This window comes from Dama dama, chromosome 18 (genome assembly GCF_033118175.1).
Source record: "Dama dama isolate Ldn47 chromosome 18, ASM3311817v1, whole genome shotgun sequence".
In the NCBI taxonomy this organism is placed as follows: domain Eukaryota; kingdom Metazoa; phylum Chordata; class Mammalia; order Artiodactyla; family Cervidae; genus Dama; species Dama dama.
In genome coordinates this window covers 30,756,025-30,777,818 of record NC_083698.1, presented here as the reverse complement: position 1 = coordinate 30,777,818, position 21,794 = coordinate 30,756,025, and the positions used below count along the sequence as shown (strand labels likewise).

General features: G+C 40.0%; 1 protein-coding gene across 1 annotated transcript in view; it reads left to right on the top strand.

Moving 5' to 3' along the window:
• Positions 1–2,550: 2,550 nt before the first annotated feature.
• Positions 2,551–21,794, top strand: part of LOC133072156 (ATP-dependent translocase ABCB1-like) — a 118,427-nt gene continuing 99,183 nt past the window's right edge. Inside the window, exons 1-3 of the mRNA XM_061165103.1 lie at positions 2,551–2,677; positions 3,244–3,317; positions 10,237–10,297. Coding sequence (XP_061021086.1) covers positions 3,250–3,317; positions 10,237–10,297 — 129 coding nt within the window. The 5' untranslated portion in view covers positions 2,551–2,677; positions 3,244–3,249. The remainder of the gene's footprint in view (positions 2,678–3,243; positions 3,318–10,236; positions 10,298–21,794) is intronic.

The following is a 21,794-nucleotide window of genomic DNA, read 5'->3' as shown; positions in this document are numbered from 1 at the left end:
AGTCCGGCTGATCAGTGCTACCAGGAGTGGCTGCAGCAACGTGAGACAGGAGTCAGCCTTGAACATCAACGGTTACGGCTTGGGAGTAGCTAGGACCGTCCATTGTTTAGGTCCATTGTATTCTATATCCATATCTTCATGCCAGTGGAGCAAAACAACTAATATATATACATATATGTAGGTATATATATATATATGTATAAGAGCTTTATTGAAAATTCTGTGAACCATGTACTCCTTGATAGAGGTTATCACTTGAAGTTCAAGCCTGTAGAAATAGTGCAATCAACAAAATATATGTTATACTTTGAAAAATATCCTGTTACTCAGCCATAAAAACGAATGAAATAATGCCATTTGCAGCAACATGGATGGAGCTAGAGATGATCATACTAAGTAAGTCAGAGGGAGAAAGACAAATATCACATGACATCAATTTTATGTGGAATCTAAAAAAGTGATAAAAGTGAACTTATTTACAAAATAGAAATAGAGTTGCAGACATAGAAAACAAAGTTTTAGTTAACAAAGGGAAAAGGGAGCGGGAGATAATCAGGAGTTTGGGAATCGCATATACACAGTACTATATATAAAATAAATAAGGAGGAATTACTGTATAGCACAGGGAACTATATTCTATATCTTGTAATAATCCATAATAAAAAAGAATCTAAAAAAGAAAAAGTATATATAAAACTGAATCACTTTGCTGCACACCTGAAAGTAACACAACATTGACAATCAACTATACTTGAATTTAAAAAAAATCCTGCATTGTTTTAGGGAGCATATAGGGCATTTTTCAAGAATACATAAAATATTGACTATATGACAAGATCACATAAACTAAATGAGGGACAAGGTAAAACAAAAGTGGAAAAAAAGAGAAGCATGAATCAGATTAAAAATACATGGGAGAAAGGGGAATGCCTTATACATTTGTCCCAGGTGGAGCAAAGGGTTGGTGTTAAGCTTTTAAATGGTTGGGTTGATGCTGTACACACACATTTCCAATTAGAACACAGAATATGAGTGGTCTGTTAGAAAGGCTAATTAACAGTTTGTAAAGAAAGAAACTTGATTGTATAGCTGAGTAAAAAAAAAAAATCAAGGCAAAGAAAATCTGGAAAAAAAGATGGAAAGAAAATTATGGCTTTGAAATATGAGTTACTTAAAGTACAGAAAATACACTATGCAGTAAAAACTAAAAAGATTTTCTTCTTTTTAAACTTTTGCAGTGAACTGAGAGGTAACTCCTCTAAGTCAGAGAACACAGACAAAAGGTTACAAAAACATCCATTTCCCCTGGGTTGACAAGTATGAAAAGCTCTGATGTGAGTTAACGCCCCTTTATGAATTTGAATTGTGAAGATTGCACTTACTTTTCATCAATTTGAGGAAAAGAGAGGACCAGAAAAACCTGTAAATGGTAACAGTAGATATGTAAATTACAGTAAATTACAACTAAAGTAACATGTTAAAATACACAATACTTTTAGAATAGAATAAAAATATAAGAGTTTTAAAAAACCTTGAGAAAAACAGGGCATTCACCTGATGGCTAAAACCCCAAAATATTACACTCTTTTACATACATTTCTACCTTGAAATGTCCGTTTCGACTTATATATTTAAGAAAAAAATCTTCCTATTTTTTTCTTGAACCAGAAAGTGTTAGTCACTCAGTCATGTCCGACTCTGCAACCCATGGGCTGCAGTCAATCGGGCTTCTCTCTCCATGGAATTCTCTAGGCAAAAATACTGGAGTGGGTTGCCATTCTCTTCTCCAGCGGATATTACCCACCCAGGGTTCAACCCCATCTCCTGTATTGCAGGTAGGTTCTTTCCCATCTGAGCCACCAGGGAAGAACATATTTATTTGTATGTCACTTCAAATAAAGGATAAACATATACACGTTAGAAACTGTCAAACATACTGAAGAAAACACTTACAGAAAAATTTCACCTGGCCTTTTTAAAAATGCTGCTTGGAAGGGAATTTTATTTTTTTCACCATATCTTTAATTTGTTGTTATAAAGACAAATATATATGACCTAAAAAAAAAAAAAAACTAACAAACGATGTGTAATCTAATGAAAAACAGAATATAAGAGAGCGGAAGGGAATTTTAACTACACAATGGGCAAGGCTGGAGATTGTTTTATTAGAATATATTGGATGCGATATCAAAGAAAATTTCCCTTATCTATTCGAGTCACAAGAAGCGAATTGTATAGTGACATTTGTATCTATATACTTATAATTTCGTGGACTTGTGCAGACAAGGGCTCTATAAACGTAAAAGTCCTCGGTGATGCAGCTGATAAGCGTTCCCCTGCTCGCCCTTTTACTGAGGGGCAACAGAAGGGAGGACATTCCTCCCATAATTCCAACCTGTTCGATAACTTGGCGCAATCAGGATTCACTAGAACCGGCCGGCAGCTGTCCCGAGCCTGCGGCTGATTGGCCGAGCGCAGAGCACGGGCGTGGGCTCTGCGCAAGTTCCCCGCTCCCTGCTCCCAGGGCCACGGGAAGCCAGGGAGCGTTGGACCAGCGGCTCTTCAAGGCTCAGAAGAGCGGAGACCGCTGTTCGCATCCGCCCCGTCTTTCCGTTGGAGTCTGAATCTCTGCTTCCAAGATTCACACCTTAGTGAACATTCCGAGAGAAAGCCCGAGGTAGGGCGCGGGGAGCTGGGGACCAGACGGAGAAGGTTCGGGGGGAGGATGGGTGGGCTCTCTAATTTCCTGAGCTGGGTCCCCTGGGGCGGAGGGCTTCGGCGGAGAGGGAAGGGGAGACTCCAATTGGCAAGTCCAAGGGGACTAAAAGGGGTGAGACTTATTCTCAGTCGGGGAGCCCTTGAGGCACTCCAGTCTCTAGGGGTTTTTTTTGCGCTAGTTATCCGTCCTGGAGTCTGCTGCCCCGAGCCTGCAGAGCCAGCGCTGCGCGGGCAGCCAGGCGCTGAGCCCGCGGGCAGATGGATGGCGTGGGGAACCGGCAGGCAGAAGCCGCGGTGGAGGCGGGCAAAGTTCGGGCCGGGCCGCCGCCCTGCCCCTCGGCTCGCGTGCGGAGGCTGGATGCCTGGCGCCGAGGCATGCCCCTGCGGCGACCCTCGCGGCCACGAGCCGCTGGCGCATCAGGGCGAGCGCTCCGCCCTTCTGCCCGGAGCGCTGTACTGAAGTTCAGTTTCACGTTAGCTTTCTGGGGATCTTGGTTTGACTGATTGGCTGGGATTGCTCCTCAGGTCGCGATGGATCTTGAAGACGGCCGCAATGGAAGAGCAGGGGGGAAGAACTTCTTGAAAAGGGACAAAAAAAGGTAGTTTGTTCCACCTTCATACTTTACATGACTTGGGAGATTTGTTTCAGGCCTCCAACTCTGAAATAAATGAGCTGATGATGGTGGTGGTGATGGTTTTTTGTTTTTTTTTTTATCTTAAATGCAGGCAGTTGGGGAGGTTCGCCGGCTTGAGTTGAGCCCTGCATTTGCATGGTGAGCTTCTTCCTCAGGTTTCTGGTCCCACACAGACCAAGGCTCACTTCCTTTCGTGTGTTTTATAACCTTCTGCTTCACGTGTGATGTTGATCTTGCATGAGCCTGAACCATGCGCTGCTTCTGTTCTGCCTTGTGGTCCAGTCTGTTCCTTCTGGTAAAACAGTCACACGAACATTGCATGCTTGTGGCACGCAGCAGATGGGACAGAAGGCCACAACTACTTCTAAGTATTCTTTTTTCTTTTTAAGGCAATGAGTGTCTGACTTTGGTAGAATTGTGAGTCAAGTGTACTACCAAAGACTTATTAGAATGGTGTAAAATTATTCTGAATGTATATAGAATTGGTTCTGTAACCACGTAGGAAAAATAATTATATTAAGTAAATTTTGATCACAGTGCACTATCTGTACAGGAAATTTTTAATTTCACTCAGTAAGCTCTTTGTTAGTAATAAATGGTAAAATTAAATTAGTAAAGATATTGATATTATTAGAAACCAAGCTTTTCAGTGTAAGAGAAAAGACATACAAGTGTGGACATTAAGTAGACTTTTTAAAAACAATGTTGAATCTGAGTGTGATTTCATGATTTTTTTTAGTAGGTCAGGTTCTGTCCATTGAAATGGATAGTGAGTGGCAAAGAGCACACTCAATGTCAATCTTGGTTCCTCAGTATCCTTCCTTATGAAAAAGGAATCTGCACCCCATAGAGAAAGGGTTAATACCAATTGAGCCTGAGCTTGAAGTATCTTGTGGTACCTGAAAACAAGAGGCGGAAGGCGATTATCAAAAAGGATATAGGAACTGGCTTGAAGGGGCTTTCACTGGCCCAAATCTGGGACAGTTTGAGCATCAACAAGAATAATGACTGTACTTGATTGTGAAATACTGAGTGAATTAATTTTTAATAAAATTTGAGAGGAGGAGGGAAACTAAGAGGGGGAGAGAGAGAGAGGGAGAACGTTCTTCACTGAAAAATGTTGAAACCTGCATTGTTATAATTGGTTCAGACAAGGGTTGTTAATGGATCCTAAACCACTCAGAGAAAGGTTGAATCTGTGAATTAGCCACAATTCTTTATTGGAAAAATGAAAATGTGATTTTTCCAGTGGAAAGATACTGCAGTTCGCCACCTTAACCAAGTGATCGTACCTGGCCTGGCTCCTGGTGAAATAGACTGCGTTAGTGACACGACACCACCTAGGAAGTATTTATGCAAAATCATTTAGTGAATCTAACTTATCAAGCTTTCAGACTAATGCTGTCCAATAGAAATATAATGTGAACCACACTTGTAGGTATTAATTTTCTAATAGTAACTTTTAAAAAGTAAAAAGAAACAGGTGAAATTAATGTTGGGAATACATTTTAAGGATCCAAGTATATTCAACCTATTATCATTTCTACATTTAATGAGGATTATTAATGAGATAGCTTGCATTTTCTTTTATCCTGCATCCTCAAATCTGTATTTCATACTTCCTGCAGTTTGGGCAAAGTTTGAAACAGACATATCCAAGATGTGGGACATTCTATAAGACACCTGTTTCTGTTTCTATAAAAAGTCAATGTTTGGCCGGAGCTAGGTGGGGAGAAGAATTTCTAGATTTAAAAGAGACGAATGGAGAAGGAAATGGCAGCCCGCCCACTCCAGTATTCTTGCCTAGGAAATCCCATGGGCTGAGGAGCCTGGCGGGCTACGGTCCATGGGGTGGCGAAAGGGACACGTCTTAGTGACTACACAACAAGAAACAAACCCAACACATATAATACATGAGCCTTAGTTACATCAGAATTCTAAAAAGGAAAAACCTATAGAAGACATTCTTGGAAATTTTGAATGTGGATTGATATCAAAATTGCTGTTAATTTTATTGTATGTGATAATGGTAGGAAAACATGTGAAGTGCCATGATCTTTGCAGCTTATTTTCAAATAGTTTGGCGATTAACAGTCATAAACTTCCTTATGCATGAAAGAAAATATGGTCAAAATGTTCACAGTTGTTGAATCTAGGTGAATTTTTAATGGGTAGTCATTATTAGTATTCTTTTTTTGTTTTTGTTTGAAGGTTTTCATAATAAATTCTCATAAAATAGATTATATAGAGTGGAAGGTAGATACATCCCTTTTTGTTTTTATGTTTTTAAACTTGGTACCTTAAACAAATACGTGTTTTTTGACGCAAACACTTAGGGACATTGAAATAAGAAGTATTAAGGCTTTGTGGAAGGAAAGAAATTTGACAGATTGGTGGTTTCCAGTGGTGGAGGAAAGGGGACAAAACGAGTGAAGGGAGTCAAAAGGTCCAAAGTGCCAGTTATAGAATAAGTCATGGAGGTGTAATGTACAGCAGTGTGACTCCAGTTAATAACACTGCATTGCATATTTGAAAGTTGCTAAGAGTAAATCTTGAAAGTTCTCATCACAAGGAAGAAAATTCTGTGACTGTGTATGATGACAGATGTTAACTAGACTCGTGGTGATGGTTTCCCAATATATACAAATATCAAATCATTCTCCTGCACACCTGAAACTAATAGAGTGTATGTCAGTTACACCTCAGCTTTTAAAAGTTTAATTGAAGGACAATTGGTTTACAGTGTTGTGTTGGTTTCTGCCGAACATCAACATGAATCACCCATAGGTATACATATGTCCCCTCCCTCTTGAACGTTTTTGAAAAAGGTGTTCAATAAATATTTGTGGGATATTTACTTATTTATTCTTCTGTAAGAGCCCATATTTTGAAAACAATGTTTCTTTTGAGCTTGCACATACCTTCATTTTATTGTTGATCGCTGTCATGGTCTAAACTAGAAATTTTTTTTTTTTTTTTAGTTACTCTTATAAAACTGTGCTCACCATTATTGATGTGAATCTGTTTTTTATAAAGCTATGTATTTTTCCAGTTTTATTGAGTTATAATTGGCCTACAATACTGAAAGGTTGTTGCTGAACCACGAAAATATGCCGGGATTCTTGGCCTCCGGAGGAGAAGAATTCAATCCAGGGCCAGATGCTCAGAGCTTTTGTGTAATAAAGTTTTATTAAAGTATGAAAGAGACAGAGAAAGCTTCTGACATAGACATCAGAAGGGGCCAAAAAGAGTACCCCCTTGCTAGTGTTAGCAATGGAGTTATATACGTTTTAATAAGTTATTACAATGAATCAAAAGAACTTCTCAAGTTTGTGAAAATTTTCCCAGACCCACTCCCACAATTTACATTTTAGGATAACAAGATTAGAATTTAACAATAGAAAGATCCTACCAGACCCACTACCGTAACACATTCTAAGATATCAGGATTAGTCAGGTTTTCAGAAGGAGAAACTATCCTCCAGCCGGATACATTGTTGTTGTATAATCCCTAGTACAGAGTTTAAACTGAGTTGTGTAATTGACTAAGACTAAGGAATGTAGAGGGAAAAAAATTTTGTCCTTTTCTGCCCCTTGAGAATTCCAGACTCCTACCTCACACCCCTTTCTCCTCCTTGGGGACCCTGGACTTCTTATCAATCTACCTAGGAGTTGACTCTCTCAATACCTTGTAAGTTTAAAGTGTATAGCGTAACGGTTTGAATTACAAATATTGTGATACACTACCACAACAAGTTTAGCTAACATCCATCATCTTATACAGATAAAAAGAAAAAAGATTTCTTATTGTGATGAGAACTTTTAGGATCCACCGTCTTAACAGCTGATTCATCTATATCATACAGCAGTGTTAACTGTAGGCAACTTGTGGCACATTGCGTCTCTGGCACTCTTATTATAACTGAAAGTTGGTACCTTTGGACCAGCTTTCTCTCATCCCTTCTTCCCCCTCTAGAAACCACACATCTTACTTCTTTTTCTATGAGTTTGTTTTTTAAACTGTATATTCTAATTCAAAATCATAAAGAAGCATATGACTTGCTGATAATATGAATAGGTATAATGCTTGGGTAATAGTACCCTTTGGCATATTTGTAAAGATTCTTTATTAAAATGTGATTTGATAAGCAACTTCCTATTTGTCCGCACTGTGTTGGAGCAAATGGGGACAGATGAGTCTTCTAAGAGGGGTGACAGTCAGTGTTCCCGGCAGGGCAGTGTTTCAGAAGTCTGACACTGCACCAGGTAGCCTGGTGTCTGGGAGTTGGACTTCTCCATGGAAAGCTTGACTTCTTTCTAACTGTATGACCTTTGACAAGTGAGTTAACTCTTCTCACCTGCAGTTCTCTTCTCTGTAAAGGAAGGGTAAGAATGTGCCTGCCTCACAGAAATTAAGATGAAATGAGGTCTTGTATGGGAAGTGTTTACTTAGCCAGTGTCTGGAACATTATAAATTCTTCAGAGTAGCCGCAGTTTTGGAGAATGAAAAAATAAATAAAAAGCTTAGAGCTAAAACTCAATTCTATATGGCTGTTTTTCTCCTCTCATCCTGATTCCTGGGGTACTGAAACCATGCTTTTTTGGGGAATAGGGTAGAACTGAATCTGAAGAGTTATGTTTGTGTATTTTGTGTGTTTTTCAGTAGTGGAACGTCGCTCCAAAGCCAAATATGGAGTAGACTCTGGATTTCTTTTCTTTAGAAGTTTCTTCAATTCTTTGACCTCGCTTAGCATAAAGAACATAGCATAAAGATGAATTTACTTTTTGAACTTGAAAATCTGTGTAGAAAGAATGTACTTCTTCCCTGAGATAGTCTTTCTTTTATAAATAGGAAAATACAGATGCGGAGGTTTCTCTCATATGCTGGATGGCAGTTAGAGAACACTAGTTAGAGAGTTTTGAATCTGTGCTCGAAATAATTGAACTTTCTCTGCCTGAGGGCAGCCTTTTTTTTTTTTTTTTTTTCAGTTTCAGTTCAGTTCAGTTGCTCAGTCGTGTCCGACTCTTTGCGACCCCATGAATCGCAGCACGCCAGGCCTCCCTATTCATCACCAACTCCCGGAGTTTACTCAAACTCATGTCCATCAAATCGGTGATGCCATCCGGCCATCTCATTCTCTGTCGTCCCCTTCTCCTCCTGCCCCCAATCCCTCCCAGCATCAGGGTCTTTTCCAATGAGTCAGCTCTTCGCATAAGGTGGCCAAAGTATTGGAGTTTCAGCTTCAGCGTCAGGCCTTCCAATGAACACCCAGGACTGATCTCCTTTAGGATGGACTGGTTAGATCTCCTTACTTTCCAAGGGACTCTCAAAAGTCTTCTCCAAAACCACAGTTCAAAAGCATCAATTCTTTGGCACTCAGCTTTCTTCAGACTCCGACTCTTACATCCATACATGACCACTGGAAAAACCATAGCCTTGACTAGACAGACCTTTGTTGGCAAAGTAATGTCTCTGCTTTTTAACATGCAATCTAGGTTGGTCATAACTTTCCTTCCAAGGAGTAAGCATCTTTTAATTTCATGGCTGCAATCACCATCTGCAGTGATTTTGGAGCCCCCAAAGATAAATTCTGACACTGTTTCCACTGTTTCCCCATCTATTTCCCATGAAGTGATGGGACCAGATGCCATAATCTTAGTTTTCTGAATGTTGAGCTTTAAGCCAACTTTTTCACTCTCCTCTTTCACTTTCATCAAGAGGGTTTTTAGATCCTCTTCACTTTCTGCCATAAGGGTGGTGTCATCTGCGTATCTGAGGTTATTGATATTTCTCCTGCCAATCTTGATTCCAGCTTGTGCTTCTTCCAGCCCAGCGTTTCTCATGATGTACTCTGCATATAAGTTAAATAAGCAGGGTGACAATATACAGCCTTGACATACTCCTTTCCCTATTTGGAACCAGTCTGTTCCATGTCCAGTTCTAGCTGTTGCTTCCTGACCTGCATGTAGGTTTCTCAAGAGGCAGGTCAGGTGGTCTGGTATTCTCATCTCTTTCAGAATTTTCCACAGTTTATTGTGATCCACACAGTCAAAGGCTTTGGCATAGTCAATAAAGCAGAAATAGATGTTTTTTCTGGAACTCTTCTTGCTTTTTCGATGATCCAGCAGATGTTGGCAATTTGATCTCTGGTTCCTGTGCCTTTTCTAAAACCAGCTTGAACATCTGGAAGTTCACGGTTCACGTATTGCTGAAGCCTGGCTTGGAGAATTTTGAGCATTACTTTACTAGCGTGTGAAATGAGTGCAGTTTACAAACCATCTTTTTTGATGGTGCTTTTTCTAGGTTGTGTGTATTGCCACAATGGCCCATTTAGGGCTCCAGACATCTTTTCAGAATTAGATTTGCTCATGGAGAGTGATTGAATTATGTTTCTTTCTTAGGATAATTTATGCCCTGCATCTGTTTGTCACTACTATCCCTGAGGTAAAGGAATAATATCTAGGTAGATAGAAGGATAGTCTATCTATTGCTAAAATCAAGGGGATTAACTCTGGGGAGCATGAGTGAGTTCTAAGTAGAAGAAAGGAAGCTCTCTTTTTTTAGTGTTAATTAGTTTTTGTAATTCCAAATTTGTGTGTCTCTGTGTATTCATCACAGAAAATTAGGAAATATCAAAGGCACAAGGAAGAAAATAATTTGAAATCTCGACAGAAATCTCAACACCCAATGATAACCCCGTGTATAGATTTCTAAGTATATGTAAACATACTTAAACTTGATAAATGGGATCATATCATAACCTGTTTTTTTAATGACACTGTAGACATGTTTCTTTGTCCTGTTTGTTGCTAAATATAAGCTCTACGTTGATAGGATATAGATTTATGTAGTTTTTAAAGTTTTATGTAATTCTCTTGCTAGGTTTTTCAGTAAAAAAGATGAGAAGAAAGAAGAGAGACCAACTGTCAGTACTTTTGCAATGGTGAGTTTGAATGTATTCACTATGCTATATATGTATATACACACAGCTGATTCACTTTGTACAGCAGAAACTAACATAAGGTTGTAAACCAATCTTATTCCAATGAAAACAAAGCAAAACAGAAGAAAAAGTGCTGTGACTTCTCTTGATCTAAAAAAGAGGTATTTCATCTGGTATAATATTTTCCTGGAGAGTATGTTAATGAAGAGGTGAAATGAACTCACTTAACTTAGCTCGTTTTCAGGGAGTGATGAGCATTGTACACAGACTGTGTGTGGTGAGCCTCCAGAGTCCCCTGTCCTGGCCTGGGTTTCAGTATTCTCCTAACCAGTTACGTCACCAGTGATACGTCAGCTGCACAAGCTCTTCTCCCATTGGTGGTCTCAGTCCTAGACACAGGAAACCAGCCACGTGGAGTGTGGTTCAAACAAAACCTGGGGCACGCTGTCGCCAAGGGCTCTAATCCTGGCAGGTTTGAGGTCAAGGTCCAAGGCACTCATAATAGAAGTTAGCAATGGGTTATTAATTACTATGACTTAGTACCTGTCACTATGCTTCTGTGCTGAATAACTGAAAATCTGGAATTTGAAAACCTTAATATACTTCTTTGTCTTATTTTCTGATTTCATGGTGGCCACTTAGAAGCTTTTCTTTAATCAGATTTGGCATAAGACAGGCTGGTTGATGAGCCCTCCCTACCTGTATCCATTTTTGTTTTTTCTCCTAAGAATGCAGATTTAGGGAACTATGCAATTAGAACCTGGAAGACTTACTGAACCAATTAAGTCTTGTAGTACACAGTTTGTAATTCAGACATAACACACCAGACGCTTGTAAAATTAACATGTGTGTTGGGGGTAGGCTTTCTTATAAAATGAATATTAGTAAAATTGAATATTAAGTATGATTACAGGCATAAAAAAAGAGCTGCCTTTTACACTCCAGTGATCTTATATGAACTTCATCTTCTCGCACTCCAGTTGCTCTTGATAAAATTCCACCTTTGATTCTATCTTTACTCTCTTTGGAATTTTGGGGATATGAGACTGTGTACTTGAGTTATTCTCAGAAATAACCAAGTGACAGTTTTTGTTTTACCTTTCATTTTATATTCTTATAATAAAAGAAGCTTTGATGTTAAAATAGGGTTTATTCCCTAGATTTAATTTCCAATTCTGTCATTTTGAGACCAGAATATTTTTGTCTTTTGTAATTTTGTTTTTTTCATATAAATTTATTTATTTTAATTGGAGGCTAATTACTTTACAGTATTGTAGTGGTTTTGCCATACATTGACATGAATCCGCCACAGGTGTACATGTGTTCTCCATTCTGAACCACCCTCCCACTTCCCTCCCCACCCCATCCCTCTGGGTCATCCCGGTGCACCAGCCCCGAGCACCCTGTATCATGTATTGAACCTGGACTGGCGATCCGTTTCATATATGATAAGATACATGTTTCAATGCCATTCTCCCAAACCATCCCATGCTCGCCCTCTCCCACAGAGTCCAAAAGACTGTTCTATACATCTGTGTCTCTTTTGCTATCTCGCATATAGGGTTATCATTACCATCTTTCTAAATTCCATATATTGGTGTTTTTCTTTCTGGCTTACTTCACTCTGTATAATAGGCTCCAGTTTCATCCACCTCATTAGAACTGATTCAAATGTATTCTTTTTAATAGCTGAGTAATAGTCCATTGTGTATATGTACCACAACTTCCTTATCCATTTGTCTGCTGATGGACACCTAGGTTGCTTCCATATCCTGGCTATTTTAAACAGTGCTGTGATGAACATTGGGGTACACGTGTCTCTTTCAATTCTGGTTTCCTTGGTGTTTATGCCCAGCAGTGGGATTGCTGGGTCATATGGCAGTTCTATTTCCAGTTTTTTCAGGAATCTCCACACTGTTCTCCATAGTGGCTGTACTAGTTTGCATTCCCATCAACAATTTAGGAGGGTTCCCTTTTCTCCACACCCTCTCCAGCATTTATTGCTTGTAGACTTGGATAGCAGCCATTCTGACTTGTGTGAAATGGTACCTCATTGTGATTTTGATTTGCATTTCTCTAATAATGAGTGATGTTGAGCATCTTTTCGTGTGTTTGTTAACCATCTGTATATCTTCTTTGGAGAAATGTCTGTTTAGTTCTTTGGCCCATTTTTTGATTGGGTCATTTATTTTTCTGGAATTGAGCTGCAGGAGTTGCTTGTATATTTTTGAGATTAATTCTTTGTCCGTTGCTTCGTTTGCTATTATTTTCTCCCATTCTGAAGGCTGTCTTTTCACCTTGCTTATAGTTTCCTTTGTTGTGCAAAAGCTTTTAAGTTTCATTACGTCCCATTTGTTTATTTTTGCTTTTATTCCCAATATCTGGGAGGTGGGTCATAGAGGATCCTGCTGTGATTTATGTTGGAGAGTGTTTTGCCTATGTTGTCCTCTAGGAGTTTTATAGTTTCTGGTCTTACGTTTAGATCTTTAACCCATTTTGAATTTGTTTTTGTGTATGGTGTTAGAAAGTGTTCTAGTTTCATTCTTTTACCAGTGGTTGACCAGTTTTCCCAGCACCACTTGTTAAAGATATTGTGTTTTCTCCATTGTATATTCTTGCCTCCTTTGTCGAAGATAAGGTGTCCATAGGTGCGTGGATTTATCTCTGGGCTTTCTATTTTGTTCCACTGATCTATATTTCTGTCTTTGTGCCAGTATCATACTGTCTTGATGACTGTGGCTTTGTGGAAATCAACAGGCAGGTTGATTCCTCCAGTTCCATTCTTCTTTCCCAAGATTGCTTTGGCTATTTGAGGTTTTTTGTATTTCCATACAAATTGTGCAATTATTTGTTCTAGTTCTGTGAAAAATACCGTTGGTAGCTTGATAGGGATTGCACTGAATCTATAGATTGCTTTGGGTCGTATACTTATTTTCACTGTATTGATTCTCCTGATCCATGAACAGGGTATATTTCTCCATCTATTTGTGTCCTCTTTGATTTCTTTCACCAGTGTTTTATAGCTTTCTACAGATAGGTCTTTTGTTTCTTTAGGTAGATATATTCCTAAATATTTTATTCTTTTCGTTGCAATGGTGAGTGGTATTGTTTCCTTAATTTCTCTGTTTTCTCATTGTTAGTGTATAGGAATGCAAGGGATTTCTGTGTGTTGATTTTATATCCTGCAACTTTACTATATTCATTGATTAGCTCTAGTAATTTTCTGGTGGAGTCTTTAGGGTTTTCTATGTGGAGGATCATGTCATCTGCAAACAGTGAGAGTTTTACTTCTTCTTTTCCAATCTGGATTCCTTTTATTTCTTTTTCTGCTCTGATTGCTGTGGCCAAAACTTCCAAAACTATGTTGAATAGTAGTGGTGAGGGTGGGCACCCTTGTCTTGTTCCTGACTTTAGGGGAAATGCTTTCAATTTTTCACCATTGAGAATAATGTTTACTGTGGACTTGTCATATATAGCTTTTATTATGTTGAGGTATGTTCCTTCTATTTCTGCTTTCTGGAGAGTTTTTATCATAAATGGATGTTGAATTTTGTCAAAGGCTTTCTTTGCATCTCTTGAGATAATCATATGGTTTTTATTTTTCAATTTGTTAATGTGGTGTATTACATTGATTGATTTGTGGATATTGAAGAATTCTTGCATCCCTGGGATAAAGCCAACTTGGTCATGATGTATGATCTTTTTAATATGTTGTTGGATTCTGTTTACTAGAGTTTTGTTAAGGATTTTTGCATCCGTGTTCACCAGTGATATTGGCCTGTAGTTTTCTTTTTTTGTGGCATCTTTCTTAGATTTTGGTATTAGGGTGATAGTGGCCTCTTGAAATGAGTTGGGAAGTTTACCTTCTTCTGCAATTTCCTGGAAGAGTTTGAGTAAGATAGGTGTTAGCTCTTCTCTAAATTTTTGGTAGAATTCAGCTGTGAAGCCGTCTGGTCCTGGGCTTTTGTTTGCTGGAAGATTTCTGATTACAGTTTCAATTTCCATGCTTGTGAGGTGTCTGTTAATATTTTCTATCTTCCTGGTTCAGTTTTGGAAAATTGTACTTTTCTAAGAATTTGTCCATTTCTTCCAAGTTGTCCATTTTATTGGCATATAGTTGCTGATAGTAGTCTCTTATGATCCTTTGTGTTTCTGTGTTGTCTGTCGTGATCTCTCCATTTTCATTTCTAATTTTGTTGATTTGATTCTTCTCCCTTTGTTTCTTGATGAGTCTGGCTAATGGTTTGTCAATTTATCTTCTCAAAGAACCAGCTTTTGGTTTTGTTGATTTTAGCTGTGGTCTCTTTTGTTTCTTTTGCATTTATTTCTGCCCTAATTTTTAAGATTTCTTTCCTTCTACTAACCCTGGAGTTCTTCATTTCTTCCTTTTCTAGTTGCTTTAGGTGTAGAGTTAGGTTATTTATTTGACTTTTTTCTTGTTTCTTGAGGTAAGCCTGTAATGCTATGAACCTTCCCCTTAGCACTGCTTTTACAGTGTCCCATAGGTTTTGGATTGTTGTGTTTTCATTTTCATTCATTTCTATGCATTTTTTTATTTCTTCTGTGATTTCTTGGTTTTTCAACAGCGTGTTGTTCAGCCTCCATATGTTGGAATTTTTAATAGTTTTTCTCCTGTAATTGACATCTAATCTTACTTCATTGTGGTCAGAAAAGATGCTTGGAATGATTTCAATTTTTTTGAATTTGCCAAGGCTAGATTTATGGCCCAGGATGTGATCTATCCTGGAGAAGTTTCCATGTGCACTTGAGAAAAAGGTGAAATTCATTGTTTTGGGATGAAATGTCCTATAGATGTCATTTAGGTCTAACTAGTCTATTGTATCATTTAAAGTTTGTGTTTCCCTGTAAATTTTCTGTTTAGTTGATCCATCCATAAGTTTGAGTGGGGTATTAAAGTCTCCCACTATTATTGTGTTATTGTTAATTTCCCCTTTCATACTTGTTAGCATTTGCCTTACATATTGTGGTGCTCCTATATTGGGTGCATATATATTTACAATTGTTATATCTTCTTGGATTGATCCTTTGATCATTATGTAGTGTCCTTCTTTGTCTCTTTTCACAGCCTTTGTTTTAAAGTCTATTTTATCTGATATGGGTATTGCTACTCCTGCTTTCTTTTGGTCTCTATTTGTGTGGAGTATCTTTTTCCAGCCCTTCACTTTCATTCTGTATGTGTCCCTTGTTTCAAGTTGGGTCTCTTGTAGACAACATATATAGGGGTCTTGTTTTTGTATCCATTCAGCCAGTCTTTGTCTTTTGGTTGGGGCGTTCAACCCATTTCCATGTAAGGTAATTATTGATAAGTATGATCCTGTTGCCATTTACTTTGTTGTTTTGGGTTCGAGTTTATACACCCTTTCTGTGTTTCCTGTCTAGAGAAGATCCTTTAGCATTTGTTGGAGAGCTGGTTTGGTGGTGCTGAGTTCTCTCAGCTTTTGCTTGTTTATAAAGCTTTTGCTTTCTCCTTCATATTTGAATGAGATCCTTTCTGGGTACAGTAATCTGGGCTGTAGGTTTTTTTTCTTTCATCACTTTAAGTATGTCCTGCCAAGAATTTCTGTTGAAAGATCAGTTGTTATCCTTATAGCAATCCCCTTGTCTGTTATTTGTTGTTTTTCCCTGGCTGCTTTTAATATTTGTTCTTTGTGTTTGATCTGTTAATTTGATTAATATGTGTCTTGGGGTGTGTCGCCTTGGGTTTATCCTGTTTGGGACTCCCTGGGTTTCTTGGACTTGGGTGATTATTTCCTTCCCCATTTTAGGGAAGTTTTCAACTATTATCTCCTCAAGTATTTTCTCATGGTCTTTCTTTTTGTCTTCTTCTTCTGGGACTTCTATGATTCAAATGTTGGAATGTTTAACATTGTCCCAGAGGTCTCTGAGGTTGTCCTCATTTCTTTTAATTCTGTTTTCTTTTTTCCTCTCTGTTATTTATGTCTACCATTCTGTCTTCTACCTCACTTATCCTATCTTCTATCTCCGTTATTCTGTTGTTGGTTCCCTGCAGAGTGTTTTTGATCTCATTTATTGCATTATTCATGATATATTGACTCTTCTTTATTTTTTCTAGGTCTTTGTTAAACCTTTCTTGCATCTTCTCTTGTCTCCAGGCTATTTATGTGTAACTCCAATTTGTTTTCAAGATTTTGGATCATTTTCACTATCATTTCACTATCGGAATTCTTTATCAGGTAGATTCCCTATCTCTTCCTCTTTTGTTTGGTTTGATGGGCATTTATCCTGTTCCTTTACCTGCTGGGTATTTCTCTGCCTTTTCATCTTGTTTATTTTGCTGTGTTTGGGGTGTCCTTTCCGTATTCTGGCAGTTTGTGGTTCCTCCTTATTGTGGCGGTTCCTTGCTGTAGGTGGGGTTGGACGGGTGGCTTGTCAAGGTTTCTTGGTTAGAGAAGCTTGTGTCAGTGTTCTGGTGGGTGGAGCTGGATTTCTTTTCTCTGGAGTGCAGTGGAGTGTCTGGTAATGAGTTTTGAGATGTCAGTGGGTTTGGTGTGACTTTGGTCAGCCTGTGTATTGAAGCTCAGGGCTATGTTCCTGCATTGCTGGAGAATTAGCTTGGTATGTCTTGCTCTGGAACTTGTTGGCCCTTGGGTGGTGCTTGGTTTCAGTGTAGGTATGAAGGTGTTTGATGAGCTCCTATCAATTAATGTTCCCTGGATTCAGGAGTTCACTGGTATTCTCAGGATTTGGACTTAAGCCTCCTGCCTCTGGTTTTCAGTCTTATTCTTACAGTAGCCTCAAGACTTCTCCATCTATACAGCACCAATGATAAAACATCTAGGTTAATGATGAAAAGTTTCTCCACAGTGAGGGACATCTGGAGAGGTACACAGAGTTACATGGAGAAGAGAAGAGGGAGGAGGGAGATAGAGATGACCAGGAGGAGAAGAGGGGGAATCAAAGGGGGAGAGAGCAAGCTAGCCAGTAATCACTTCCCTATGTGTTCTCCACAGTCTGGATCCCTCAGAGATGTTCACAGAGAAGAGAAGAGGGAGGAAGGGGACAGAGGTGGCCAGGAGAATAAAAGGGGGAATCAAAAGGAGAGAGACAGATCTAGCCAGTAATCAGTTCCCTAAGTGTTCTCCACAGCCCAGAACACACAAAGAGATTCACAGAGTTGGGTAGAGAAGAGAAGGGGGAGGGAGGAGATAGAGGCAACCTGGTGGAGAAAAAGGAGAGTCCAGAGGGGGAGAGAGCAATCAAGCCAGTAATCTCACTTCCGAGTAAAAATGGGTACTGAAGATTGGGTTCTTAATGGTACAAAATTGATAACAAATACCCAAAAGCAAAGATTAAAAATCTAGAGTAGAGGTTAGATTCTCAAAAATACAATATTAAAGAAAAAAATAAAGTCACAAAAATTATAAAATATATATATATGGAGTTTGCTTTAAAAATAGGGTCTTTTTTTTTTTTTTCAAATAGTGGCTTTTAAAAATGAAAATTAAAGGAGTAATAGAGGACTTAAAAACAAAAAGTTTTTAATTAAAAAAATGATAATGGTAAAAATATATCTAGGACTTTCTCTGGAGCTGTTGTGGACAGTGTGGGGTCAGTCCGTTTTCAGATAGTTCCTTGATTCGGCTCATACTTCTCAATATCTATAGGCCCCTTCCTATGTAGTTGGTGCTAACTGCAGGGTTTTAATCTATTGCACCTGTCACTTCCAAAGCGGTTCCCTCTGTTTAATTTAGCTTCTTCTGTTTGCTGGTCTCTTCAGGGTCTAATTTCCGCCCTGACACAAGGGGGCGGTCGTGGTCACTTTTTTGGCTTGCTTGTTCTGTCGCACTGTGGGGAGGGAGGAACACTGCGAACAAATATCACTGGCGTGTGTGGGGAGCGCTCGCAGTGTCTCTGCCACACTGGGTTTCCCCCGCTCACGTGTGTGTGCTTTCCCTGTCCACACTGCTCAGGCTCCAGGTTGCTCTGCTAGGAACTGTCTGAGGCGGGCCCTGGGTTGCACGCACTCCCCAGGTCTAAGCCGCTCAGATTCGGGTTCTTGGGTACTCCACAGAGGCGCAGACTCGGTTGGGCCTGCGTTTTGTGCCCTTCCCAGGTCCGAGCAGCTCAGGGGACCAGGTGCTTTGCGAGTGCGGTTGCCCCCAGTTGAAGGCTGCGACTTATCACCTCCCCCGTCCCTGCTGCTCGGTTTTCTGGGTGTACAACGGGCGCGCCTTCTCAGGTGCGCCGTGTGTCTCTTCTGGGGAGCTGATCTCTGGCAGAGACCCTCCCGGCGGATGTTGACCGTCCAGAATCCCAAGAAGTCTTGATTAGCAACGAAGCCTGCTTGCAGTTTGGTAGAGGATGCCTCTCTGGGGCCGAGATTGCCCCCTTCCCGCTCCAGCCTGCCTGTCTCCGGCGGGGGATGGGTTGGTCCGCAGCTGGCTAGCTCTCCTCCGGTCCTTTGTTCTGTGAGCAGGCCTGGCGGTGTCTTAGGTTAGGGCCTTTTGCAGGATAGCTATCCCACAGTCTGGGTTGCAATCTCAAGCTAGTTCCCTCAGATTGCTCTCAGGACATTCAGGCCTGGTCCTTACCCTAAGCAATGCAGCCCGCCCTCCCTGTCCAGTCCTGGCTTGCTAGTGGCGGATGCGAGCGTCTGCGCTGCTTTTCTGCTGGGAGTTGCTGTCAGGCACATAATCTGTGGGTTTTCATTATTTATTTATTTTTCCTCCGGGTTATGTTGCCCTCTGAGGTTCCAAGGCTCACCACAGACTTGCTGGTGAGAGTGTTTCCTGGTGTTTGGAAACTTCTCTCTTTTTTAAGACTCCCTTCCCGGGACGGATCTTTGTCCCTACCTCTTTTGCCTCTCTTTTTATCTTTTATATTTTTTCCTACCTCCTTTCAAAGACAATGGGCTGCCTTTCTGGGTGCCTGATGTCCTCTGCCAGCATTCAGAAGTTGTTTTGTGGAATTTGCTCAGCGTTCAAATGCTCTTTAGATGAATTTGTGGGGGAGAAAGTGGTCTCCCTGTTCTATTCCTCCGCCATCTTAGGACCGCCCCTCTGTAATTTCATTTTTTATAAGTAAGCTAAGTTTAAAAAATTAGTCTTATGTTTTAGAAAATTTAACAGATCTAGTATATAGAGGTAAGACTATTAAACCAATTCGGGCCACCAAAGAATAAAAATCTGGAGTTTGAAGGCCAGGTAATAATTACAATACAAATATAGCTTTTTATGCCATGGGTTGCAATAAATACTTTCTATGTGAATGCATTTAATCTTTACAACTCCCTTGGGGATAGATACTATTATTGTTCTAACCTTGTAGATGAAAGGGAGGTGAGACTTACCAACTTGACCAGGAATACTCGTCAGGGCCAAGGTTCAGACCTGAGAAATTCACACTGTAAATCATAGTGCTCAGATTGGCATAGGAAGGAAGGAATATATTCTTAGCTTTTTGATGGAAAGCTATACTAAATATTTATGTGGCATTTCCCCATGCCTTTCTCTTAAAGGAGATGACACAGAAAACTGAACTTGTTTATAAAACCTATATAGACAGGGACATATTAAGAATGTTTGACAGTAAAATGCTGATGCTATTAGCATTGCTGATTAATAAAAATTTCCAGCTAAGGTAAAAACTCATGTGTGTTGGGAGTTTCCAAGAACCTCAGGTTTGATGATTTACTTGGGATACTCATAGGACTCAGCTTATTGCCATGCTCATGGCTAAGATTTATTACAGCAAGAGAACAGAAAGCAAAATCAGCAGTGGGAGAAGGGAGGAGGGAAAGGTACAAGAGAAGCGCCCAGTGTCCTGTCTAGTGGAGTCGACTTGATTCCTCCATCAATGAGTTATGCCGGCTCATTGTGTGAAATGCTGTCAGGGAAGCTCAGTAGAGACTCAGTGCCCGAGGGTTTCTGACTGGGAGCTGATGATGTAGGCACAGCATGTACCAAAATTCCAGACTCACAGAAGGAAGGCAGACCATCAGCATAAATAAAGCACGTTCTTTGTACAAATTGTTCGGCCACTGCTATCAGTTAGGGTGATGGTTACTCTTACCAAAATCCAAATTCTAGATGCCAGCCAAGGGCTAACCTTGAATGCAGTCTCAGGCTTGCAGTATTAACTGTTTTCTGTACACCAGCCTTGTTAACTTTTTTCTAGTAGAAGACTTTTTTTAGCAGTCTTGAGAAAATGATGACAAAGAGGTAAGGAAAAGATTCACATTTTTCTGCTGGCCTTTATTTTCTATCAGGCTTTGTTGCAACATTGTGTTATTGTTTAGTCACTCAGTCATGCCGGACTCTTTTGCAACCCCATGGACTATAGCCCACCAGGTTCCTCTGTCCATGGGATTCTCCAGGCAAGAATACTGGAGTGGGTTGCCTTGCTTACATTAGAGCCAGAGCCTTTAACAGCTTTAATCATTTATGATAATATGTGATTGGTTAAATTTTTATTTGCTTGGAATTGAAAGGTTCTTTGATGCAGTTACCTTGTGGCCACCTGGTCATTCTTCATTGGAGACTTTACCATCTGGCTCAGTGTCTCCCTCTCTGCCCCTGGTGCTCCTACTATCTTTGGGTGACTTTTATGGTGTTATAAGGATAACCACTCTTTCCCTCTCCTTTATTCCAGCCACCCACGCACACACTTAGATCCTAGATTTTGTTATTTGAAACTGTTCTACATCCAAAGTGCTGTTATGAAGCAGTTAGATAGAACTAGCCAGCTATCTCCTCTGTCTTCAATCTGCTCACTGTTTCCCTTGGATCCTGAGTCCACTGACCTGTCAATTTCCCATCAGTCCCTTCTTGTTTCCCTTCTCTTATCACCTTAGAGCAGTGATCATCACTTTGGTTATGCTCCTGCCTTAGTTGCAGACTTCCTTTCACCTGTCACTTGTCAAGCCCAGCCCAGGCAGATCGACCATCTGCTTTCTTGGTGCCTTAACCCCTACATCTGATGGGTGCTGGAGAAAAACCTCATGGCAGCATGTATCCCACACAGAAATGCTACTCTTCCTCGTCTCGATGAGTATGTTAAGCCCTTTACAAATTTCCCACATCTCTCCCCACAAGCCCCAGCTCTTGGTGGATGACCCCCCCACCTTTTTTTTTTAATTTCACAAACCAAATGGAAGCCACCTGACAGAAGTTCCTCAGGTCTTCTCTCCCGTCTACAAACACACCAGTACCCAGGTCAATTGCTTCCTCCTTCCCTCCTGTTATAACAGAGGAAGTATTTGGTTCTTTAATCACCCTCTTGTACACTATGCTTTGGCTCCTGTGTCCTCTACTTTCTCAAGGACCTTACGTTATTATTATTATCCTTTCTCTTCTGTATCCTCCATCTCTCCCTCTCAACTGGGTCTCTCTGATTGGTATTTACATGTCACCTATCTTTAATTTTACCAATGCCCTCCTTCATTTCACTAAGCCTCCTCTAGCTTGCTTCACAAATAAGAGGTGACTACTTTCTGTCTGTTTCATCTCCAAATCAC